The 27676-nt window shown below is 36.4% G+C and overlaps 1 protein-coding gene across 1 annotated transcript in view; it reads left to right on the top strand.

Moving 5' to 3' along the window:
- DCC (DCC netrin 1 receptor) overlaps nucleotides 1-27676 on the top strand; it is a 995337-nt gene that overhangs the window by 946166 nt on the left and 21495 nt on the right. Inside the window, 1 exon segment of the mRNA XM_072606654.1 lies at nucleotides 3234-3446. Coding sequence (XP_072462755.1) covers nucleotides 3234-3446 — 213 coding nt within the window.

Raw genomic sequence — 27676 nt, 5'->3', positions numbered from 1 at the left:
ACACAATTACAGTCTATGCAGACTCCAATGATTGGATTCTTCTGCTTTGACTCAGAAGTTTGATTCTTTTATTTTGACACCATTGATTTTTCAGTCCCAAGGATCTAGAGGTCTATACGTATAAGGCTTTGTGATTATCGCTGGGTTTTTGTTGTTGTCGTTTTCCCATAATACTTATTATTATTAATTTTATTATCTTGACCTGTGGTTTTATCAGAGTATGAAACATCTCATTGTAAATGTCCTCCTATAATGCTAATTTTTAATCTCTGAAATTTAGTCACCTTGGGGCACTGAGATGTGAAGTGACTTGCTTAGGGTCATACCATATTTCAATTGCATGACTTGAACCTAGTGAAAGAACTGTGTTCCTGACTCCAAGGCAGACTCTCTATCTGCTATGTCATGGACCCCCTTAATGGAAAATATTCTCCATTAAATATGTCATTTGATTATTTTAATTTGGTTAATTTTTCTCCATATTCAGGTCAATTTTTGTTTTATTTTAAATTTTATATGGATCAATTTTTTCCGCTATTATTTGTTTCTTCTTCTGATATGTATAGAGACATGCCATTCTTTATAAGGACAATTTTTTTTCTAGTGGATTTTGCATGTTTTTTATTCTTTTAAACGTTTTAAGTTCCCACATTTGCCTCATTCCCCCAGTTTCATTAGTCCCTTCAGCCACTGAATTTAAATGACAGATTCAAATCTGCGGAGTCAAAATACATTAAGCCCCCCTATTTATTTACTATATCTTGACCTAGACATATTTCTATAAATTATCTTTATTTTCTTCCCCCACTACTGGAACAAGAGAGTTGTAGAATGTTTGAATTGAATCTTTGCTAGTCCACTGATAGAGACTTCATCTCCTATGTTAAGAGATGAAAGGGATGTTGCCATTCTTCTAGTTCAGCCATCTTATTTTTCAGAGGGCAAACTAAACTCAGAAAACAAAGTAATTTGCCCAAGGTCATAAAGGTTTGAAGTAGCTCAGAGGCAGTTAGGTGATACAGTGAATCGAGTTCTAGGTCTGGAGTAAGAAAGACCTGAGTTCAAATCCAGCCTCAGACGCATACCAGCTTTGGGACCCTGGGCAAATCACTTAATCTCTGTCTGCCTCACTTTCCTCAACTATAAAACAAGGGTAATAATAATACTTACCTCTCAGGGTTGTTGTGAGGAGCAAATGAGATAATATTTTTAACTGCTTAGCACAATGCCTGACACATAGTAGGCACTTAATAGCTGTTTCCTTCCTTTCTTTCTTCCTGAAGAAAATATTTCTTCACAAAATAACATTCAATGTTTGCATTTCTGTGTCCTATGTTGATATATTTTAATATATATATAATATATACTTATATACACAAACATTATATATAATATAACATACATTATACATATTGTATATTATGCATGTTACATTATATATAATAATCTCATCCCCCTCTCTCCAGTTTGGTTAGGTTTCTTGTCCATCTTCTCTGCCCTTTTGTTGTTCTTTCAGAACCTCCCAGTGAGAAGCTGGCTGGAAATTATCTTACAAAGTGGGATAATTATCTTGAAATTATCCTTGTCACTCAAAATTGAGGAACTTCCTTTCCCCACTGCTTTGGGCAGGATTACTGCTTAGAGCAATCACGATAAACTTGGGCAAAAGATCATTAGAAATACTTCACTTACTTTGAATTGACTTATACTTCTTAGATAGCTATTTTAATTTAAATGACTCCCATTTAGCTTTTTTTCCCCTTTCTTTGTGTAGGTTAAAGCATAATCAAAATACCCTGAACATATTTTTGAAGCTTGTAGTTTTAGATAGCTCTACTCTCTGAGGAAAAGTCAGTCCTCATCACAAAGTTTTCCTCCCTTCCTTTGGACTGCTACAAATGACTATGTAGAACCTTCTGAAGTATAGTAATCTGACTGAAAATTATAAGGTTTGCTATCGAAGAGGGAAGAATCATAATTCTATATCCAGGAAACCTGTTCGGATAGATTCATGCCACAAATAAATTTTAGCTTAGCCATGTCTTTACTTTGATACAGAAGATAATGATAGTGATTATTATTTGTATCATTTTATTAGAGATGCCTTTGAGCATCGGGTAACTGATTTGTTTGACAGTTGACATGGCATGTTTAAATCACAGAAAAATTGGCATATTGACTGTGAGATAATCATCCAGCTGGAGCCAGGTTTGGCATATTGGATTTTACTGATACTGCTAGTTGTATAAGAAGAAATAATGTTTCTCCTTCCTTATCACTTAAGATTATAGGGCCTAGCCAGCACAGCCAATATAGAGTCGTGGTGAAATATATCTTACTGGCCTTCCTGAAACAAATATCTCAGCAGCATGGTATTTGTAAGCATTTGAAATGAATACCTACTAACATTGCAGAGGATAATGGTAGGGAAGATAGTGAGAAAAAAGAAAACAGTAGAATAAGATTTCTTACTTGGTTTGAAAAGAAGTCAGACTCAATCCCATGCTGTCATTGTAAAGGAGATATTCTTAACCATTTTTTGTGTCATGGACCACTTCTCTGAGTAACGTTTTTAAATGCATAAAATAAAATGCATGTGATCATAAAGGAAACCATAAAGGAAACTCAAAGACAGTTATCAATTTTCCCCCCTAAAACTAGTTCAAGACTGTGAGGTTAAGGACCCCTGCTCTAAGGGTAAGAAAATTGACTCCATTAGAATATGACCTCCTTGAGGAGAAAGAACTTGTTTTTGTCTTTTCTTTGTATCCTCAGCATTTATCACAGTGTCCTATACAAAGTGAGAGCTTAATAAATGGTTGTTGATTAATTGATGGATTAATGGGAAAAAATTCCAGAGCTCTTCTAACTTTTTTTCGTTCTCAAGGAAAGCTTTAAAATCTTTCAGGGAAAAGAGAACTAAACCTACTCCAAAAACAATATGTAAAGAGAAAATGAGCCAAGTAGAAGGAAGGAAACAGAGACCCTGAGACATAGGGAGGGTAGAATAGGGGGTGGCTCCCCCAGACGTAAAAGACAGAGGGGAGGAATCCTTTGTTAATTGTTAGCTTTTTCTTTTAACTAATCTTGCTAATTCAGCACATATCTTGGCTATTTCTACAGTGTTGAAGGAGAGTAATTGTTGTCAGCACCCTGAGATCAAGACCTGGTTGCCCTTAGTTATAGCTCTAATGTCTCCCTTGAATAATGTTCTTTTTCTGCTTTCTTTACAGCCGTTAGTGAAGGACCAACTCCCCAGCAGCCACCCATGTTAGCCCAGACCCAGCCTGAGCACCCCAGCAGTGAGGAAGCTCCGAGTAGGACCATCCCCACAGCCTGTGTTCGACCCACTCATCCACTCCGCAGCTTTGCCAACCCCTTGCTACCTCCACCAATGAGTGCAATAGAACCTAAAGTCCCTTACACACCACTTTTGTCTCAGACAGGTGAGTGCCATGTTTGGATGCATTGAAACATCACCGATCTTCCCACTGAAGGTTTGGCTATTGAGGGTGCTATTGCATGTGTGGACAAGCACCAGAGAAAAAGAGAGCGTGTGATGTGTTCTTTCTGTCTTTATCAATGCTCCTCGTATTTGTAGCTGATATTTGTGGAGCTGATTTTAATCTCTCTTTGGTGGCAGGGAATTTTATTCCCTTGTGAAATTGCCCACTAACATTCTGTCTTTTAGTTAATATTTCAGGCTCTTTGTTTGTTGGCAGATGTTCTCAAGATGTGTCCACCAGGACTCCCCAGCCCCACAGCATCCAGACAGATGTTGGGGTGGGAGAGGTTAGCAGGAGGGTTGGCACAAATATGGGATATCACGCAAAGTGAGGAACCCAAGGACTAGATAAAATGACTATAGAGGAGCTATAGTCTGTAAAACCTGTCTTCCTAATTCCTATTGTTGTTTTACATGTTGTCATCTTTCAGGTAATACTATTCAATAGATATATGAGTTTCCTCATTACTGTCAGGAAGATTTTATTTGTTTCTTTTCTTTTTTAAGTCAAATACTCTAAAAGATGCTTGGGGAACTGAATTGGGCTAGTTCTCAAGAAATACAGGGAATGGAACATGAATCCATTCTATTAACTAAAACCTCCTTAGCATACCTGAGTGGCAATATTGGTCTCTCCAATCTTCTGCCACACAATTATGTCGTGGCAATCCCCACTTCTTGACACCTGTGTCTAAGGCATTGTCAGTCACTCCTATGCTTGCATGAGACATCAGACTGTAGTATAATTGATACATATATGAGATGTTAGACTGAAGTGTATTCTTCAGAAGTGTATTTACCAAATGTTTCTGAAGTAATTGGAGATTCTAGTCTCTAACAGAAAATGCTGTTCTAATTTCATGGAGAAGTGGAGAGTTTAAGAAGATGTGATGTGATGAACACTAGAGGCTGAGATTCACACTTTTCCTGATTTTGTGCTAAGTAGAGGGTCCTAGACCACTAGCATGCATCCCAACACACACTAGAGCTGGACAGCCTGCCATGCCAATTTAAAGAATCATCTTATCCGTTATTTTCCCCACTACCCCCACCCTTGATTCTTCTCTCAAGATTATTAAATGTCTCTTGTATTTTGTTCTTACCCTCAATTCCATTTAAATATTCAAAAGCCCTTGTTTTTTTTTTTTTTTTTTGGAGTGGAGATATGATTTTCCTGAGATCCTGAACTAACATGAGAAAGGTGATGGTGAAATTGGGGAACACTGGAAAGTCTTTCCAGGAAGTCTTGTTCATGCCTTGTCCCCTGTCTGAAATACCAGTGGATCATTGGAAATTTATGTATGGTGGAGACTACTATCCCAAAATTCTCTGGTCAGGCAGTACAAAGCAATAAGGAAAGCCAAAAAAATCACATTTGTTTTTCCCTATTCAGTCTGATATTGTAAAGCTTTAATGCCAAAATTCTTTTAAAAAATGCTTTGAATTTCCAAATTCATTTTTCCTTTCTTAACTAACACTCAACTACACATACAAAAATCTATTTTCAATTTTCTATGGAAAATATAAGAACATTTTTATATTCTTCTTCAGCTTTACTGCAGAAAGACTAACCAGAAATAATGTAGAGAAGTTGAAAAGAGGCATTTGTAGGTTTTATGTCAGGAAAAACTTCTGAACAATTACCGTGATCTAAACACGGAATGCACTCTTTCAAGAATGGGCATTGTAGAGGGAAGACATCAGTTGGATAAAGTGACCTCTGAGGTGCTTTCCAACATAGATCCTATGATTCTTGAGTTGAGTGATATTTTGTTCAGATAAAATAGAAAATGAACAATGGGAATGGAAAACTGGAAAACTAAGACTCATTTTTACTAGGGATTTGATTCTGGTTATTGAACATGATGTTCTTATAACACAATATATGTAGCCCAAATGCAAGTGTTAACAGTGTCACCAAAGAGTTTCGTGAATTTGAGAAGCAACACCTGTCATTCATCATTGAATAGTGCAATTGGTGACACGAAAAGATGAGAGTAACTGCAACCTATTTGCTAGGTTTGGGGCTTCCTTACTTCAGTTTTAGTCATATACTAAACTGAAGTTTTCCTATTGAAAAGTCTATCACCATGCTTGCTGAAAATATTTTCATTTTAGACTTCACATTAAAGAAATATGTAATTAGTAATACATTGATGATTATCACATTTTACTAACTGTGGAAACACAGTCAAAACTGTTGTTCCCAAGAGTACTTTTTACCTAAAGAACTAGTTTCGCAATCTGAAAATGTAAACAAGATTTGTGGATATTATTCAATCTTTTCCCTGTAGACTCTTCTGAGGTTTTCTTTTCTTCTCCCCTCCACCCCCTCCATTTTTCTCCTTTGATTTCAGTCTTGTGTGTTTGATATGTTCTTTGTCACATTTTTGCTTTCCTCACCTCACAGGGTTATTAGGAGGATCAAAAGACATAATGTATGTAAAGTGCTTTTTAAACCCTAAATTGCTGTACACATGTCAGCCATCATCATTATCATTATCACTAGAATTGCTTTTTCTAATTTTTTTCAGTACCTTCTCTTTTAGCTTGAGTTTTCTATTGTATTTTACATTTCTTTTAACTTCTCTCTTCAGTTGTTTTCCCCTCTGTCTAATCCCATCCTTGATTCTCCTCTCAGAATTATTAAATGTCTCTTGTTCTCTGTCTTCACCCCCAGTTCCATTGTTTCGATGTGATTCCTGCTCATTTTATAATGTCTCATTTCATGATTTCCAAATAGCATCTTCCTGTGTGTGTCTCTGACACATGGTAAATAGTATGCTTTTAAGGGAGAGCTGCTGTTTATTATCACGGGAAAAGAAAATTAGCAGACTGACAAATGGATTAGCAATGACACTAACCATAGACTTCCTAGCCTTGAAGATGAAATACTTGAAGCTTTCAGCAAATTTTAATTCTAAGAAAATCATGACTTTAGTCAAATTGATTGATGAAGTAGTTATTCTCTAGTAGGCATTTAAAATACTGTGAATTATTTTGATATAATAGAATAGAATACAGAATTATTAATATATATCATTATTTGCCATAAGCCATTGCTGTAGAAAATAATAGGAGGCTGTTAATTTATAAAGTATAAATCAAATGAGTTTTTATTGGGGGGGTCCCCATTATTTTCAAAGCATAAAAGTGAGGATAAGTAGCTAAGACATTTGATTATCTAGCTGTTTGACCTTGAACAAGTCACTAGGTTTCAGTTTCCTTTTTTTGCCTCAATCTATGATTTCATAGATATAGCATCTTCGCTGATACAAATCTGACACTCAAGTATAACCTAAGGCCTATATTCTTAGAGAATTTTTTGGTGCATTGAGAAGTTAAGTGATTTATCCAGAATTACACAGTTAGCATGCATCTAGAGCACGAATTCGGGAACTGAACCCAAATGGAGGTAGACGTAGTGCCAAGGCAATATTCACAGCACCAGCAGTGACTATGAATATACTGGTACAATTCTGAATCACAAATTATAACTGATTCTCCATATAGAAAGCAGAAGAAAAACATTCATTCAAACACCAGAAAGTCAAATCCATCACAGTAATCAAGAAGTGAATATACATTAGCACTGCTGGGGCCAAAGCCATTTCCAAGCCCCCCCCTTCTCTCTGGGGCCTTCACACAAACAATACTCACAAGACTAGCTGGTCCTGTCTACCTGCTGCATCCTCTCTCCTCCACCTTAACTGCTCTCACCACCTTCCCCCCAATTCTGCTCCACCTTTCCTATTCACTTGTTCAGTAAGCTCCTCCCACCACATGTAACTTAGGTTTCATGTAATTTAAGCAGGTCACATGGGCTTATGAATGAATGGGAAAGATCTTCCCATTTAATTACCATTACAAGTAGAAAAAGCATTATCTCTCCAGTCCTTTGATAGTGCGCCTGTGTGCCTAAGGCAGGTTACTTTGCCTCCGTGGGCTTAATTTCCCCACCTGTGCAATGAAGAGCTTGAATTGGATGACCTATAATGACCTTTCTCACTATAGACTGGTGATCTTTCTGACTTGAAGTTTGGCATTCTACACAGCTTGTTTATTGGGAGTTTGGAATACACAATCTGAAATTCCCAGATTCCCCACATTCCAAAAGTGAAACTTTCTGAGGCACTTGATTTTTCGTCTCCTAACAGGTATATGGTGTCATGTACTCTCCATGGGTGGTACCTAAGGTAGAGCTTGTTAAGGGAGGGGAAGAAGATTGGCTGTCATCAATGGAAAGCATTCTTCAGCTATGATCTGGTCAGCAACAATTAGGAAATCATCTTACTGTCACTATGACTGGCATTCAGCCTACCTGAAAGCCTACCCTCATTCTCTCCTCTCCCCCTGCCTGCCCCCTTCCCTGCTGAGCTAGACTCTTTAGCTTAACTGACTCTTAGATGTTTTATGGAGCTTCTAGCAATTTCATCAGTACCCTGTGATAGAGTGCTTCTGTTATCTAATGCTTAATCTGAAGACGAGAAGAACAGGGCAATCTTTCCTTTATGTGTTCTATTGTGGCTGCAGTCACTTCACTTTGCAAATCACAGACACAGACATATAAGTGATTTGGCTTAGCCCCCTTTCAGGTTAAATAGAAAATGTTTGATGGAATGTTGGGCTTATTGCATTATAGATCTGACATAAATTCCACAAAGGGCCAAGAAAGGGGATTTTTTTTTTCCTCTTCCCCAGCGAAAATTCCTTTTAGTTGTTGAAATGATCAGCTGCACTTTAAATGAACCTGGATTAGGAGGCCATTTGTCTTCTGAAGCAGTAAGTCTAAGGGGAAAGAAAATGTGACCCTTTAATAGTGGCTTTTATATCATAGACCAGGTTTATAACTTGAGCCCCTTCAAGCCCCTGCGTCTTTGTGAGGATGCTTAAGTGCTGTATTTCCTTCCATTTATATATTCCTTTCATATATGTATATATATATACATATATATATACGTATATGTATTTAAAAAAATAAAAACCCACGCTATTCCCATCTTTTCAATCTTCCAAGGATCAATATGTCAGTGGACATGACAGGCCCCAGACTCACTTCATTGTACTGCGAAATTGAGTTTGATTTTTCCCCCTCAAATTGTGGCTTGTGATCCAATCTGTCTGAAGAGTGAGCATGTGGGGAGGGAGGCAGTCGCTGACAGTGGACAGCAACAGCTTCTGATTTATGTTTTATGGCTAGTTGGGAAGTCATGTATTCCTGCTGTAACCTGATCTTTTTGGCAGGTCTCATTTCGGTAAATACGCTTTCATAAAAAACTGCCCATAAATTACCACATTACGTTAGTCCAAGTGCCTTTGCCCAGCCACTTGTAGGCAACCGTTAGCAATTTTCATCAGGGAGTAACACAAGACTCCTCTGTTCTACCCAGATCAGTCACAGGCAGGGGTGGGGGCGGGGGAAATGACGCTCAAGTGAATAACAACAACACTTGCACACATTTGATTATATTAGATCCGTCACCAGTCAGTCATAGAAAATTGGCTGTATCCATTATACTACAGTCCATTGCCATTCATGTTTAAACCCATGTGCTAATTTAAAGGACCTTGTAGTGTCTTCCTTGTCTCCCTAATAGCAGCTTTGTTTTTAAGATTGGATCTCCCACCTCGCCCCTGCAATCTTGGAGAGCTCACCCCCAATTAGGCAACATTATGCCCTCCTCTCCTGTCCATAGTAAAGCAGAATTTAGTTCAGACCCCCAATTGGCATAGACTACCACAACTCAGAACTCCTCTTAGGTAATTGGGTTTACAGATGTACACCACCACACCCAGTTTAGAATTTTGTTTTAAATTAAAATTAAATTTATAGCTTAAGATTTAGGATTTAAAGCTAGAAGAGATCTTGGAAATCACCTAGTTCAAACCTTTCCTTCACTTTACAGAGGAGAAATCTGAGGCCCAGTGAGGGATATATCCAAGGACATAGAGGTAATCCATTACAGATCTGGAAATTGAACCCCAGTCCTCTCTCTTACTCCAAATCCATGTTTCTCTTAATTATGCCAAGTTGACTCCCATCTTAAATCCTTTTAGTAAAATGTAGTAAGTTATCAAGTTAAAGTCCTTTAGGAAAAGCCAAAAAAAAAAAAATAGCTTAGTAAATGTTTGTTGGAGGTATATTGTGGCACATTACCAGTGCCAATTTTATAGAGTACCAAGATAGGGAGAATATTTGCCCAAAATCATATAGATAACTATTGCCAGTGGTTCATATACCATGGAAATATATGAAACTGGGAGAACTTGGTTCATTTTCACTGGGACTATTTTAAACATATATTCTTTACAAAGAGTCTTGGGGAAGATGTTTATTCCACCATGTGCTCCAAAAAGAATCCTTTCAAGGGAAGGAGGACCGAACTAGCCCAATGCTTATATGGGGAAATGGCTAGTGTTTGTTGCATTTTGGAACACATTCAGTGACAGAGTGCCTGGCCACTGAACTCTGGCTGGTCCCAGTCCTGCCCCCAAACTCTCTCTTCTTGTAATGTATTACCTCTACAGTCAAAAGGAGAAATTGATGTTATAACCAGTGAGTCTTTGGACTCTAGTGCAACCACAGAGAATGGTTTAAAAAAAATGAAAATCTATAAGAAACAATTATTGGCAAACTTTTCAGTGATTGGTGAGCTCAACAGGAAAGGGGGAGAGAAGGGAATGAGATAAAGAGATAATATTTCAGTGAGGAAGGGGAGTAAACTGAAGAATAAATGTATGTAATTAGGTCAGAATTTTATTGCTTTTGGCCAAAGGCTATGGTTGTAATTAGAGATGTGTGACTGAAACTAAAGAAAAGGAAAAAGAAACCTTCCAATACAGTCTTTGTTGGACCATAAATAAAACAGAGGTTAATTAACAAGCTGATGTAATGAAAACTATAGAGTTTAAAGAATTTATTTGTAGTCTAGGTGAATATAGCTATAGGAAATCATCATTCCTTGTATAGGGCATTGCATAGAATATACAATGAATAAATGTTTGGTGAAAAAAGGAAGGAATGATCAAATTCAAATGAAGAAGAAAATATACTTACAGAGTCTCATAACTTAGTAGGATGAGAAAGAGAGAGCAAGGGAATGAGAGAGAGAAAGAGAGAGAGGAAAAAAGGAAAGGAAAGAAGGAGAGAAAGAAGGATGGAAAGAAGGAAGGAAGGAAGGAAGGAAGGAAGGAAGGAAGGAAGGAAGGAAGGAAGGAAGGAAGGAAGGGAGGGAGGGAGGAAGGAAGGAAGGAAGGAAGGAAGGAAGGAAGGAAGGAAGGAAGGAAGGAAGGAAGGAAGGAAAGAAGGGAGGAAGAAAGGAAGGAAGAAAGGGAGGAAAGAAGGTTTTATGCCACCCTGTCAGAAATACTATTTAGGAAAAAGAGTTCTGACCTACATGTCAAGAGAAATGGGTTCTAGTTTCAGTCTTTCACTTACTAGCTGTTTGACATTAGATAAATCATTTAACCTCTCAAGTCTTTCACAAAGTATACGAGACAAAAAGTCTCTTAAACCTAATATTTTATGGCAGATTACTAAGAAAACTAAACTGGGGAGGGTTTGAAAAGGGATAGGCATTAGAGATGGGGAAAGAGGAAAGAAAGCAACTTTCCTTAATTCACAGTCACTTGGCAAAGATTTGTCCTGGGATCCATCTTGTAGGGAAATAGTTCTAAACTACTTGGAGTCAAATAGAACTTTTGAAGCCTTGCACCTTTGAAAATTATACTTGGGACATTAGTTTTTTTTTTTAATTTTAATTTTCTTTTTTTTAAATTTTGAACTTAATCATCTATAAACAAAAATATTTCAATAAAAAAGAAAAAAAATAAGCTTATATAAACCATGGTGTTATATAATATAAATATGTGATAAATATGTGACAAATTTTTAATAAAAATATTTTATAAGAATATTTAAATAGATACACTACAAAATTTATTTATATATCACTCTGCACTATTTTTTATTTCGTGTATTTTTAACAAGTTATATTAATGTTTTTTTAAAAGACCTATTACTACCCACTACCCCACCATTCACCCCCATCTTCAGATAGAAGCCCTCCCTTGTAACAACTATATGTAGTCAAGCAAAACTAATCAACATATTGGCCATGCCTGAGAATGAATACCTCACTCTGCCTCTCTGGTTCATCACCCCTCTGTCAAGAGAGGAATGACATCGTTCATCATCAGTATATTAAATTCATGATCAGTGGGTGCATTGGTCAGAGTTCGAAAGTCTTGTCAAAGTCGTTTCTCTCACAATATTACTGTGTTCATCACATATGTTGTTCTTTTGTTTCTCCTCAGTTCACTTAGTATCTATTCATATGTCTTTCCGTATTTCTCTGAGATTGTTATGCTGCTAATTGAACATTAATATTCCATTATATTTATAAATCACTATTGATTCAGATATTTCCCAGTTGATGAGTACTCATCCCCACCCCAAGTTCTGTACTACAACAAAGAGTGCTGATATAAGTGTTTGTATATGTCCTGGACCTTTCCTTCTATCCTTTATTTCCCTGGAGTATATTCCTAATAGCAACATTCCTGGGTCAATGACTTACTTGAGTGACTTTGGAGGCACATTTCCAAATTACTTGTCTGATTGGTTAAACTAACTTCCAATTCCAACATAAAATTATTGTATCTCCTTCAACAATCAGTTAAATGTAAAAGAAGCAAGTAACTATCTTTACAACAAATTTCCCTGATAAAGATCTAATAGACAAACTATATTTAAAAAAATCATACAATTATATAAGAGAAAAAAAAAACTTCTCCTAGTAGATGTTCACACCAAAGAGTATGAATAGCCAGTCCTCAAATGAAATTTGTTGCTGTTATTTAGTTATTTTTCAGCAGCGTCTCATTCTTTATGACCCTATTTGGGGTTTTCTTGGCAAAGATAGTGGAATGGTTTGCCATTCTTTTCTCAGCTCATTTTACAGATGAAGAAATTGAGGCAAACAGGGTTAAGTGACTGCCCAGGGTTACACATCTAGTAAGTGTTTGAGCCCAGATTTAAACTCAGGAAAATGAATCCCCCTGATTCTAGGCCCAGTACTTTTTCCCCTGCTGGGCCCTATCAATTTCCCTATCAATAACTGTGTATCTTGGATTATATGTCAACTCAAACATCAGATTGCTTTAATTTACATCTATTTTTCTATTAACAATTTGTAACATTTTTAAAAATTGTTGATAGTTCACATTTCTTCCTTTGAGAATGGCTTGTTCATAACCTTTGACCATATCTATTTGGGAATGGTTTTCCTTCTTTACATATTTGTACCAATTATTTATCTTGGGTATTAGATCTTTATCAGAAAAATTATTATAAATATTTTCCCCAAATAATTGTTTTCTTTCTAATGATAACTGCATTTAACTTGTTTGTGTAAATGCTGTTCAATTTTATATAAATTTCTCCATCTTCTCTCTTATGATCACCATTATATCTTGTCTGAGTAATAACTATCTCTCTAGCCATGGTTATAAAAGGGGTTTCTTTCCCTTGTCTCTGTCTCTGTCTCTCTCTCTGCCTTTATCTGTCCCTCTCTTCTCTCTTTCTGACCTTTTACATTCAGGTCATGTACCCTGAAATTAAGTTTGGACCAGCATCTCACACTATATGCAACAATAAACTACGAATGAAGCTAGGATGTCCTTAGAAGGTGGTCTATTCCTAAAAGTCAGAATTTATTCAGTGGGGTATTCAGTTCTTTGGCAGAGTACTAGGTTTAGGCTACAAAGGAGGAGGAAGATAATTCTGATGTAATGGAAAAAACGAAAACACAAACCATGAGCTAGAGGTTTGATGAGATGTCCCATTCTGACTCAATCGTTAGCTTGATATGGATTAGATAATTTCTCTAAGCCTCAGTTTCCTCATTGAAAATGAAAGAGGGTCAGACTAGATAATCCCCAAGGTCTCCCTCCAGTTCTATGATTCAATAAAATCTAGGAACATTAGTCTTGTTTGATTATCATTAGAAAGAGAATGAGAGATTAAACCTTTTGTCTTTGTGAAAGAATACAACCAAAGGGGAAATATCACACGAGTAGCATGCATCTTTCCCCATCCTTGGCAGAAGGACACATCATCCCTTGCCTAGATTTTGTGCACCATTACGTGTTAACATTCCAAATATCAGATTTGAGGCAGTTTTTTTCTTTGTTTTATTTTCTTTTTGATCTTGAGCCCTTTGGAATACAGGATACGACAAAGGATGCCTACTTAGGTGCACAAGTTAGTAGTCCTTAATTGAGAATTATGTCATTAAAAAAGCTATTGTTCTGAAGGGAGCAAGCATTTAACCATCAGCATCTTATTTACAAAGATGTCAATGACTCTTCCCATGGGAATGAGCTTTTTTGAAAAAGTGTCTTTCTAAAATTTTAAAATGTGGACTTGCTCTGAAGGTTTATGGCTTTAATCTTGCTGTCAAGGCCCTGAAAGGAAATGCAAGTGACATATTAAACACCTTGTAGATTTCACAGTTTTAACTTTGATCTTGTCCCTGGGATTGGATTGCATGTTTGTTCTTATTTCCAAGTTCACTTTATTTACCTCTGCATTACTTCTCAGAAAGTGGAATATTATTATCTTTGCAGTAAAGGGACTCCCTACCAGGCTCTATTTCTTTTTTCTTTTTTTTCCTTCCTTTGTTTTGTTTTGTTTTTTGTATAGATGATGAGATGCAAGTCCAATTGGCCTCAAAGGGAGAGCCAAAGAAAAAAGATCATAGAGTATAACTCCATATTCATCCAAAGGGAACAATATGATTCTCAGTACCTCTATGTTTCCTAATATTATTTCCAAATTACCTTCCAAAGGCTTTTTCCTTACATAACATGGGCCATTGCCTAGCCAACTGAGCTATGGAGATGAGTAAAAACATTTTCTGTTTCCATGATCACCTAGACTATCTAATTTTAACTCCAAACTTTAATCCATGCAACTTGACAGTTACCCTGAGTTTTAATTTATGATCAAACAAAGGTCCTTTCATGCTTTTTTAGCTTTTTGTCTCAATTACCTCTGCCTTTTTAATTACAATCATTTATTTTTCCCGCCCTTTGACTCTTCTGAGATTCTTTTTCTCAGTTAATAGTGATGGCCTGCTACTTCACATTTAAACCAGGATAATACAGCTGACTTGTGAGTAGAGTAAGACAGCAGTTGTGGTCAGTGACTAAAGAGTCCACATTCCTTACCTATGGTGAGGTTCCTGGCAACCAGAGAACAAAATGAGGTAGAACAGGGTTTTCATTGTTGGTGTCTGTATTTTCTGAGTACATTGTGATAATTCTTAGAGGAGAGAAAGCAGAGGAAATAGGCAGTTCATCAGCACCATGACTGTGAAGGTTGGGTGTCTATCTGGAGGTATGTTTATCCCGTGCTATGAGCATTCCCCTCATTGGTATTGTAGGTCAGAAATGGACAACAAGCTTCTTGATATATTGGCCAGAGATTACATTTCTAAGATCTGGTTGTGAAGAATCAACATTTAAAGGTCAGCAAGGGATGTATTCCTGATGAAACATTGAGATACGAGAATTTAGCATTAACAAGGGCATTAGAAATACCCATATCAAACTTCTTCACTTTGTAGATGAAGAAATTGAGGCACAGAAAATTTAAGGAATTTACCCAAAATCAAATAAATAGTAAGTAGCACAGCTGAGACTCAAACTCAGCTCTTCTGGTTCCAAATCCAGAACTCTTTCCAACACTACCTTGCCTTCCCAGATCTTCATCCAGGCCTTCCCCACCTCTTACCCCCACTCCTGAGCATAGGTTTGTGTCAGAAGGCTGACAAAGGTCACAAGATCTTGACAATGTATACACCTAAGGATCTAGGACAAAACAATCATGTGTTAGCACTGATGTTAACAAAAGTCACTGGATATGAACTACCTCATTGGATAATTCTGGTCCAAACCACTTATTTATGATTTAGTCAAGTCATTGGGACCAAAAACCATGGACTATCCAGAATTTTATTATCTTTGCCTGAATGTTCATCTATGTAAAAATGGTAATAGTTGACATAGATTTCATCTTTTTCTGCAAATATCCCTAAATCACTCCTCTTCCTCTGAATCAAGTCTTATCTTCACTCCCAAAGAGACCTTGGACTATTATTCCAGGATATCATCTGAGTTTGGGACTATTTGGAGGGGCAAATAGTGAATGGTACTGTATGGAACCTTAGCAGCCTTCATAGGGCTGGAAGGCAGCATGAAAAGGGGCAAAGAGTGAAGGGATCTGGATTTTGGCCCCACTTTCACCACTGATTTTTCTTTACATATTCCCTGTGCCTTTATTTGTACAAGTCTTCGATAAAGATAACAAGGTACCTCAGAAAAACATAATAATATCAAATGAGATGACATATGTGGAGATCCATTTTAAAGTATAAAAGGTAGAGTATTATTAATGAAATCAAGAGCCCTCTGCTTAGCAGAGCTCTCAGTGTTCTAGCTTCTGTTTTATGAAGTACTTCATACAACATTATCTCCCTTGAGCCTTACAACAATCTAAGGAGGAAGGTTTTATTATCTGTTTTTTTAATAATAAAGAAACTGAGGCACAGAGAGGATAAGTAGCTTGGTACAGGGTCACACCACTAGTAAGAAAAGACATTTTTACAGCTAAGCTCGGGGATAAAGGCCTCATTTCTAGAATATATAGAGAACTGACCCAAATGTATAATCATACAAGTCATTCCCCAATTGATAAATGGTCAAAGGATATGAACAGGCAATTTTCAGAGGAAGAAATTAAAGCTATCTATAATCATATGAAAAAATGCTCTAAATCACTATTGATTAGAGAGATGCAAATCAAAACAACTCTGAGGTACCACAGCACACCTATAAGATTGGTAAACATGACAGAAAAAGAAAATGATAAATGCTGGAGAGGATGTGGGAAAGTTGGAACACTAATTCATTGTTGGTGGAGCTGCGAGCGCATCCAACCATTCTGGAGAGCAATTTGGAACTATGCCCAAAGGGCTACAAAAATGTGCATACCCTTTGACCCAGCAATATCGCTACTAGGACTATATCCCCAAGAGATCATAAAAATGGGAAAAGGTCCCACATGTACAAAAATATTTATAGCAGCACTCTATGTAGTTGCCAAAAACTGGAAGTCAAGGGGATGTCCATCAATTGGGGAATGACTGAATAAATTATGGTATATGAATGTAATGGAGTACTATTGTGCCATAAGAAATGATGAACAAGAAGACTTCAGAGAGGCCTGGAAGGACTTATATGACCTGATGCTGAGTGAAAGGAGCAGAACCAGGAGAACTTTATGCACAGCAACAACCACAGTGTGTGAGAGTTTTTTCTGGTAGACTTAGATTTGTGTAATAACACAAGAACTTCTTACCAAAAAAAAAAAAAAAAATCCCAATGGAGGATCTCAAGGCAAAATGCCTGCCACACTCAGAGAGAGAAATATGGAAGTCACTCACATATTGTAGCAGATCATGTTTGTGTATGTGTATGTGTTTGTGTATCATGTTCTGATTTGTTATACGATTTCTTTCATTTATCTTAGTCTGACTACATAGCATGACTATAGTGAAAATATACTCAATAGGAAAGTATATGTAGAATCTATACAGAATTGTATGCAGTCGTGGGGAGGGAGGGGGGGAGTGGGGGGCAGGTGGGGGGGATAAAATCACAATTGTATGGCAGTGATTGTTAAACATTACAAAATAAAAAAAAAAAAAAAAGAAAAGACATTTGAATTCAGGTCTTCTAGTCTCCAGATCCAACACATCCATTCGGCCATAGAGAAATTGGATAGGTTTTTTGGGGGTTTTTAAAAATATATTTGGGAGTTTGTTTGTTTTGTTTTTAAGAAATAGATCTTGGTTTTCCAGAAAAGGCTTGAGTAGCTGGAAGATTAGCTAATTAAATGAAGATGCTCTCAGTTACCGTCCCAGATCTGACTACTGAACTCCAACGTTAAGGTGGAAATGTCAAAAAAATAGTTATGAGGAAGAGTGAAGAGCTAAACATTTGAATGGCAGAGCAGAGAGGGACGGGAATGGAAGCTAATGAAAGGAGCCTAAAGAAAGCATCTTGGGAAGGCCATCATTAGTGTGTTACCCTCAAGAGATAATTTCATTAAAGTTGTCTGAGAAGAAAACAGCTTTAGGGGAGTTAAAGAGTAAGTAATGAGGAAAAGGGGGCAAATACAGAAATACCAATCATTTTATAAGTTCACCAGTTAATGGAAAGAAGACAAACAAGCCAATGACAATAATAGTTAACCTTTTGTTGTGCTATTTTTTCAGTCCTGTCTGACTCTTTATGACCCATTTGAGGTTTTCTTGGGAAAGATACTAGAATGGTTTATCATTGCCTTTTCCAGATCATTCTACAGATGAGGAAACTGGATCAAACAGGGTTAAGTGACTTGCCCAGGGTCACACAACTAGTAAGGGTCTGAAGCTGGATTTGAATTAGCGGAATGAGTCTTCCCGACTCCAGGTCCATATCTTTTTTGAGAGAGGAAGATGTGAAACTGACTCATTGGTACTGGGAGTTCTCCAATAAGGAAATTCCTTCTATCACTACAGATTAGCAAGAGTGTCAGAGAATTCTAGGGTCAGGCTAACTAATTTGTTCAGGGTCACATGGCCAGAGCATATCGGAAATAAAACTTAAGTGCTGGTTGGTCTCACTCTGAGGCTAGCCAGCTCTCTCTCCTCTCCCAGATGCAAGCATTATTATCTCCATTTTATACATGCTCTAGAAGAGGCTGAGTGACTTGACCAAGGTTACTCTGTTATCAGTAGAGCCATCAGTAGAAGAAAATCAGACTTCAAACTTCTTACTCTTTTCACTTCACTACAACCAGAGAGTGGCCAATGGGGATAGCTGAGTCAAGGGAAGTTATTTTAACAGCAGAGATAATCCAGTCATCTCATTTTTTCCCCCTTCATAGTATTTAGAAATATTTTGAGAAAATGAGTCCATATTCCTTCCTTAATAAATGTCCTTATTCAGTATCTCAATGCCTAAGGGTTATCATTCAGATCATTATTTGTATAGTTCTACTTGTGTTAGAATTGAGAATGGGGGAGAATAAGATGGATGAATGAGTGAATGAAAAAGTATTGACCAATGGGCCAAACACTCTGCTAAACCCCATAGTTACAAGTAGAAAATGAAGACAATCTGCTTTCAAGGAACCTAATTTGGGGAGACATCAAATATAGGAGGATTAAAATTCAGCTGAAAAAAGAGATGGAAAGGCCAGGAAGTTGTAAGGATGCCAAAGTACTGCATATAGCAAGTTCTAGAAATGCTTAGGGTACATCCTGATATCTGCCCTAGAGGACAAGAATCCTAGAAGAGAGGGGCTCATCACAATAAGGAAACAGCCCAAGGGTTTGAGTGGACAAGGGTTTTAAGGTTTGATTTTCTTTTTCTTGAGGCATGTTAGCATCTGGTCAGTATGAGAAAATGATTAGGGATTGTTGGCAGAAAGTTGGGGGTAGGGTCTGGGTGTATTGGGACAGAGGAGGGCAATGATGACTACTTGGTGTCTACTCCTGTTACTGACCCAGCAGTATTCGGGGAATTATTTTTTAGTTAATGCCTAATATTAGTACATTTACTTGTAAGCTGTGTCTTTCTTCTTTAAGTTGGCCACAGAAAGAAAAAGTCCACTTATTTTTAGGTTCTAATTGGATTCCAATTTAATTGATATTTTGATATAAAAAACAAGTGCCTTTCTTCACCTTGCATATTCAATTGCCCACAACATGAGCTATATTAGGGACTTTTTGAGTCTACAAAAGAATCTGACTTTGATTAAACCAAGTAAAAATGATGATATTTGTGCAAAATATAAAATGGTTACCAGCAAAAGAGCCCACTTCATACTAATAAGATGTTTGGGGCAATATTAGTTATGTTGGCATTGTGAGCCACATTGCGCCTGCAGCTGTAAAAGACTGGAATCTGGGTCTTTACAAGATCCCATTATTTCTGGACAGAAAATATCCCAATGCCATTTATTCTTATTTAGTGAATTGTGAATATGGTTTCTCTGAAGGCTAAGATAGATTGTAGTTCACTGTCACTAATTAATGATGTCAAAAATCAGGCAGAATGAGAAATTAAAGGAGGTTATTTTGCATGTTATTTTTAAACAAAAATTTGCATATGAAAGGTGACTCACTGGTACAAAAGAACAGACGTGCACTTGCTAGAAATGGTCTGTGTAAGCCTGTGGTAATAAAAGTTGAAATAATAACAATAACTCGCTTTTATATAGCACATTAACATTTGCAAAGTGCTTATCTCATTTTGTCCTCATAACCCTTGGAGGTAAGTACAATTATTCCTTCATTCTACAAATGAGAAAATTAAGGCTGGTAGAGGTAAAATGACGTGGGTCAGCAACACAGCTTGTTAGCATCTGAAGCCAGATTTGAACTGAGGTTTTAGAGAAAACCTGTTCTCTACCCACTATGTAATTATGCCAGAGAGGGATGTTGGGAACAAAGTAAAATAAGCATGGTTGTACTGCATGTCTTTTCTGCAACAATAACACTGATATTGAAATAATTTAGGGTATCCACAGAACTACCCAAACTATGAATAGCTAGAAGGAGCTCACCAGGGCTCTGATCTCTTCTTTTATAGCAAGAGTCTTTATTTACATTTAGATTAGAAATTGGTCTTTTTACTTTGAGTTCTACCAGGTTTCTAGGTCCTTAAATACATTATATGAAGGGCTCTCTTTTTTTTAAATGTTAACTATACAGATCACACACACACCTTCTGGAGACCCTTCTCATCCCCTTACTGTCTACTTCTGTGATCATCTCCTAGATTCAAGGGCAGTAGGGACAATGCTTCACTTCAAGAGACATTTTACAATACATGATGTGTGTTCAAGCTTAGACTTACCCTTACAAACAAAATCTCAGAGAAACTTGAATATTTCTTTGGAATTCTTTTAACTCATTTTGTGCCGATGATCCCTTTGGGTTTTTGTCATTTCTTAAATCTTTTTTTAAATATTAATGATTGTCCCAGCAGTGTCAGTGTTAAGGTGATCATTTGCAGTCGTGTTACAAAGACACAATATTCCAGAAAATAGACAAACTAGATGAAACAGACACTTTCTGGCAAAATGTACATTACGATCTAGGTTCTTCATTTTGAGAATGGCAAAATTGCATTCTTGAGGAGCTTCCTCAAAAGAAAACCAAGATGTCCAACAACTCTATCTAATTAAAGAGGTTCATAGATGGCAACAGAACAGAGATAGGGGAGATAAATGCAAACTAGAGGTTGTTTATAAAGGTAAATTCTTGCTTGGGATAGGACATTGGACTACTTGACTTCCAACTCTAAATTCATTTAATTCTATGTATTTAAATGAATTTCAGAAGAACACCAAGAGTATTGCCAAATGTCAGATGCTGAAAAGAGCTTATGAAGACCGAGGTCTGAAAATGCCTTGATTAGGCTGAGAACCAAGGAAGCTTTGGTTACCTTCTAGGATATGGTTCTGAAAGAATGATGGGGAAAAGCCATAGTGAAATGGGACTAGAGAGGAGATAGAAGGCAAAGAAATAAAGTATGCAAAAGTAGTCTAATTTTTCCAGAAGTAAGATATTGAAAAGGAAAGAGATGAGATAGTGTTTGTCCTCATGCAACTATGAAGAAGCAGCTTTTAAGGAGATGTTTACTGTGTGTTTTTTCCTACCTTCCCAAAGGACTTTTAAGTTTCCTCGAGCCAAACTATGATCACTGCTTTGTTCATATCTCCCCACAGCACCAAATAAAGTCTCAATGACAAATGAATTGAATTGAGTTGATGGGAAAATAGGCACATGAAGTTTTTGTGAATGACCTAAGATGTTTGTAAAAATGGGACTGCAGCTCATTTCCTTGTATGTCACCAGGACTCTCCATTTCTACTAAAACATAACATTCTAGTTTGTCTTACTACGAGGTGTTGAGAGCAGCAGAAAGGGTGCAAATAGAGAAGAGTGGAAAGAAAAAGGTATTTTATCAGAGGCATATGAGAATGTCTAACAAGCAGCAGTAATACAGTATTCAGAATACAAGAAGCATTCTCAATGAGATTATTCAGTTTGTTGTACATCTAAGTCCGACACAACTTACAGAGAATGATTTTACATGGGAGGGCTTTCTGCAGTGAGGCATTGGAATGAGCCTGCACCTGGCAGACATATACTATGTACCTAATGAGCAAATGAAATGTTTAATAACCCTACTGTGAAAATAAAACTTAAAGCAGTAAATTCACACTGAGACTATTCATCTACACCTGATCTATAGTGTTAGCCCATCTTCAGGGTTTCTTCTCCCTCAGTGGGACCTGCTGAGGAGACTAACATGGGAGCTAAAGTGCCATTCATTCAATTAGCTGTTTCACTGCATCAAGTCGTTGCTTAGTGCATCAGCTGTAAGTGCTCTTCTAAAGGCTCCCCTGAAACCCACGGTCACCATGACACTCAGAAGTGGGAGGAAAGAGAAAGAGAGGTTTCAGTTTGCATACTATTTAATATAAGCTTTTAACTTAAATACATAGTAGCTTCATTCTGCTCTTTTGAAGTTAAAACTATTGTCTGTTGCTTCTCTGAGATAAAGAAAAAGCTCCTTACTTTCTACTTTGCTTCCTAATTAGTAATTTTCAAAGAGAATGACAAATTATTTTCTTGGAAAACTGCTCTTCAGGGTTCAATTCATGAAATTAATGAATGCAGCATTCACTTGCCAGGGTGTTCTTTGGGATTTACACGTATAAATTCGAGTGCATGAAGATATAAGCATTCTCTCAATGGATTAGTATATTCCCATAAAATCCAGAGAGATCCTGGGAGTCCATATGTGAAGTCATGGAGATGAACTCAATTCTCTCATTAATGGAGTTTAGTGCTAGAAGGACATTAAAAAAAAAAAAAAACAACCTAATTCAATCCTGTTATTTCAGAATGGTGTAGTTAGGTCTTAGACAAGTTAAATGTAATCTTATGGTTACTTATTATCAAAGATGAGACTTGAATCTGGGCCTCCTGTATCTTAGGCCAGTGCTATTTCTGCTATATGGTATTGATTCTTAACATTATTAACACTGACCATTGTCACTCTGTTTTTAATTTTTTGTTATGCACTAGGGTAACTAGGTAGCGGAGTAGAGTACCAGACTTGGAATCAATAATACTGACTTCTTGAGGTCAAAGCTAGCCTCACACACTTAATAGCTATGTGACCCTGGGCAAATCACTTCACCCAATTTGCCTCAGTTTCCTTATTTGTAAAATAAGCTGGAGAAGGAAATGACAAACTATTCCAGTATATTTGCCAAGAAAACCCTAACTGGGGTCATGAAGAGTTGAACATAACTGAAACCACCAAGCAACAATGACAAGAAAGTTATTGAATCTCTCAGTCATCATGTAAACATCAGGGGTTAAAGCAACCCCTGGACTCTAGACCCTGTGAAACATAGAAATTGGATTTTTGTTTAAATGCCAAATTTGCATTGGAAAAGCACTACAGAGTGTTTTTACCTTTTTTAAAAATATTAAGTACCCATTCTGAGATAATTACTTCTTAAAGCATAAACGTGAAACCATCACAGAAAATGATACATTAATTCAATTGAAAGGGTTTATCAAGTGCCTACTAGGTACTACTCTTTCCTCCTATCAAAGAATTGGGGAATATGGGAAATAGAAGGGACCTGGTGGTTGCCTAATCCAACCCATATCTGAAAGAGAATCCCATCTACACTATAGTGGTCATTGAACCTTTATAAGAAAATCTCTACTGAAGGGAAGTTCACTACTTCTGAAGCATCTCAATATACTTTTGGAAAGCTTTAATCATGAAGAAATTTCCATGTTATCAAATGCAAATGTTACTCTTTACAACCTCATTGCTCCCCATTCTTCCTATTCTGATAAACAAAGTGAATCAAATCTTTTTTTTCCCCTAAGTCAGACCTTCAAATAATTGAAGGCTCTCATAGTGCCTTCAATATATCTCTACTTCCATGAGTGTGCCAGTGCAGTAACATGAATATTTGAGTTATTCAAGAGGTATTGTTTTTGTTAATTTCTACTCAAAACAGATTCAAACATCCATTCATTCAAACATTTATTGAGGACTTATTATGAACATAACAACATGGAATAAACAGATTTCTAAGATACCATTCTTACTTTCCTAGAGCTATTTCTTTTTTGCTTGAGAGTCATATAGATACAAAAAGTCAAATAACAATATTTTGTAGGAATTAAGTGGAGCTAAATAAAAATAGATGCTGTGACAAGAGGGACCTTCTACATAGCTGACACTCAGTAAATGTTGATTGATTGATGTCACAAATGTGCCAAATAAATGGCACAGCCAGTAAAACTATACCTTATTCTGCTTTGATGTGACATATTTCAAAGAGCTTTCAACTTAATTCAATTCAAATCAATTCAACAAATATGCATTAAGTACCTACTTAACACTGTGCTAGGCACTAAGGATATGTGATTTTAAAACTATGTTTAATCTTTTATTTCCCCCTAACTACATGTAAAAACAATTTTTAATGTTCTTTTTTCAAAATTTTGAGTTGAAAATTCTTTCCCTCCCTCATTGAGAAGGCAAGCAATTTGATTTACATTTACGGATAGAAGTATTAATCTATGTATCTATGTCTGTCTTTACATATGTTGTATATATGTATATAGATATATGTATCTATATACATATCTGTGTGTATTGAGAAAGAGAGAGAGAGAGAGAGAGAGAGAGAAACAATTCCTAAAACTTATATTTTATTAGGAAGGATATGTCAGGGACACAGATATATATAGTGCAAGGTAGCATATCACAGGGTAAAGAAAAAATCCAGATAAAGCATTTCCAGAAACTTTGAGGGAAGAAAGAGATCACTTTTCGCTGGAAGATCAGGTAATATTTCATAAAGTCTTGAAGGATGAGGATTTTGATAGACAAAGTAAAAATTGAGGAGAAAGAGAAAATCATTGAAGGGAATTTATAAGAAAAAATGGCCAACCCTTCATCAGAGATTAGAGCAAAGAGGAAATGAGGGACAATATTGAGATGATTTGAATTTAGACTTAGAAAGTACAGGGAGGTGACCTCAATTTTTCTGGTGAATATGTTAAGGCCCTTTGCTTTGCGGGGAGGGAAAGGTGGTATAAGTCACTTGAGGAAAGAAAATAGATTTCGAATAGATTTGGGGAGAGTTGGATGATGAGTCAATCTAGGAAGGGTAATAAGATTATTGAACAACAGAGAAGGCCCATTGAGATTGCATAACATACATTAATAATAGATCAAGTCATCTTGGATTTGTGACCTCTTCCACTGACCTTCAGCAGCACTGCAAGTAAGATAGGAAAAGGTGGATGGGGAAAGTAATCACGAGTTGGATTTGTCAAAAGGAACTTAAGAAAGTTGGAGAATGGAAGATGGAAAAGTTGCTTGCCATCATCTTTTGTGGAAGGAAATAATAGTTGGAAGTTTCATAAATGGAGAAGGGAAAAGAGAAATGTGAATGAAAGCTACACTTCTACCATGTACATTGTTACACAGTAAAAGGGTAATAATTCCTGTGGTCTCTCAACAAAAGACATCTACTGGAAATTAAGATAAAACAATGTATTGAAGAGACTAGGATAGGGAAAGCAGAAGAGGTATCTTCCCAGAAAAAGAAAGGAAATGGTGCTACTTAAGATATCCCTATGGGAGGAGAGGGATAAACTACATTAAGAAATAAAACTGAACTTTACAATAAGGTTAATCCACAAAGAATGTGCCCATTAGGAAATCACCTTCTCTAACAGAATATTTTTCTTCCTGGAAAGTATCTCACTATAGGAGAACAATGTTTGAGTTCCAAAAGCAGCCATCACATAGAATGCAAGGATGTAAAATCAGAGATAGGAAAATATGGTATTAAAATGGAAACTATATTCATAATAAAGGTAGTACCAGGCCTCGTTTTCTAGGACATAGTGATTCCTACCGTATAATATTGCTTCCATCCAACATTGATCCTCTCATGAATTAATACAGTTAAGAAGAAGGAGAACGGGGAAGAAAGGAGTTGGGGGGAAGATAAAGCAATGTGTAAAAAGGCAATGAAAAGTTGCCTAGAAAAGAATTCTCAAGACTGGCACTTTAAAGGTTTAATATGGGATGCAGAGAAACTACAGAATGAATAAATAAAGGAATACCATGAATTAGAAAATAAACTTCATAACAGGGATGGGGGAAGATCAGTAATGATCAAAGTAAAGGAAAGCTTCTTAGAAGAGATTTACAGCAAAAGAATTTACTTAAAATAACAAAGTAAAGGGAAAGAGGGGAAGAAATATTCAGGTTAACCAAGTGAAGAAGCAGAGAATGGAAAATGGGGAAAAGTTTTTTTAAAAAGAAAGAGAAAATAATAATTTAAGTGAATTCAAAGAACTTACTGTAGGGCAGAGCAGGAAAATCACAGGAACAATATACTGACCAGAAGAAGGGAAAAATTAAAAATCAATACAAAAATAAAGAAGTGGAAGTAAACACAAGTCTAATAATCATAACTTTAAATGTGAATAGATTAAGCAATCTATTAGAAAGGAGGGGAAAAGGAGATAAGGGAACAAAAATCAACAAACTTTTCCATCCAAGACATGTATTTTTAAAATGAAGATACATATATATGTATATAATATAGGTAGATAGATAGATATAGATATAGATATATAATAGGTATAAATGAGATATTGGAACAAAACTTACGCCTTTAAATATTTTTAAATATTTAAATTTAATTTAAAATTTTTAATTTAATTTAATTTAAGTTACTTGGATTCATGCTGGCTTGTAATTTAATTTTTAATTTTTAAGAGGATGTAATCATGTTATCAAAGCAAAAATAAAAATGCATAACGTCAGCACAGATAAATAGGTCCTTCACCAGAGCAGTTCACTACAGTCTGAGTCTTCTGATGCTGAGTGATGTTTCGTAAATATCTTGTGTGCCTTTTAACTTTCTCAGAGCACCACCACAGCAGTAGCACTGTCTAGCTTTATCCCACTCTCTTGCTGTATTGTTAGTTCACCTTTTCTGATCACACGTTTCCTTGATAATACTTTTTATGTCACTTTTTCTGCTCAAGTCATCATAGGTTACACGCTGCAGCCTACATTCAACTACCACACATTTTTCTATTGCCCTTTGGGTTACTCACGATATTTATTCTTTGGAAACCACCTTGATCATTATTCGCAGCTACACAGCATCATGAGGGGGATGATTGGTCCTAAAATGATGAAGTTTTGTGGCAGGGAGTTCCTTGTGATCCATGAAAATATTTTGTAACTTCTAAAATTGAATGCAGCTCCCTGTTTTCCACATATTTGGTTCTGAGTCCAAAAGATATTAATAAATTCTATCAAATAAAGTACTGTGTTTTTAGCAATCCTTCTTAAATGTGAAAAAAAAAAGAATTTAGGTGGCACAGTGAATAGAATGGTGGGCCTAGAATCAGGAAATATTGAGTTAAAATTCTGCCTCAGATACTTGCTGGATGAGTGACCCTGGGCAAATCACTTAACCTCTGTTGGTTTCAGTTTCCTCATCTACAAAATAGAATTAATAATAGCACCTACTTCTCAGGGTTGTTCGGAGAATCAAATGAGTTAATAACATGCTTAGCACAGTGCCTGATACCTGCTATGTAATGTTAGCTATTATTATTCATGAGAAAATGTTTGGAATGTTATTCAATTCTGGACTGATTTAAAAAAAAAATCTAATTTAGAAGGCTATACTCTGAGTCTTTGTTCTGACTAGAGTGTGCCAGCCAGATGTGATGTTAAATAACTTCAAGACCAGAAATCATCTGATCACTCAAAGAACTTTGAATGTGCTGCCATCAGTGCTATTCAGAGACTCTGTATTCACTCAAGTAGCAAAGGAATAGCTACAAAAGAAGAAAAAGGGTGACTGCCCCAGCAGGGCTGCTTTTCCTTTTTTTAAAAAAAGAAGGGAGCCAAGCAGGTAAATAAGGCAACCCTTCCTTCTCTTTCTCTTTCCTTTTACCCAATTTCACC

The sequence above is a fragment of the Notamacropus eugenii genome, chromosome 4, assembly GCF_028372415.1.
Source record: "Notamacropus eugenii isolate mMacEug1 chromosome 4, mMacEug1.pri_v2, whole genome shotgun sequence".
NCBI classification, from domain to species: domain Eukaryota; kingdom Metazoa; phylum Chordata; class Mammalia; order Diprotodontia; family Macropodidae; genus Notamacropus; species Notamacropus eugenii.
Note: the sequence above shows the minus strand (reverse complement) of the source record. Positions and strands in the feature narration are given on the sequence as shown.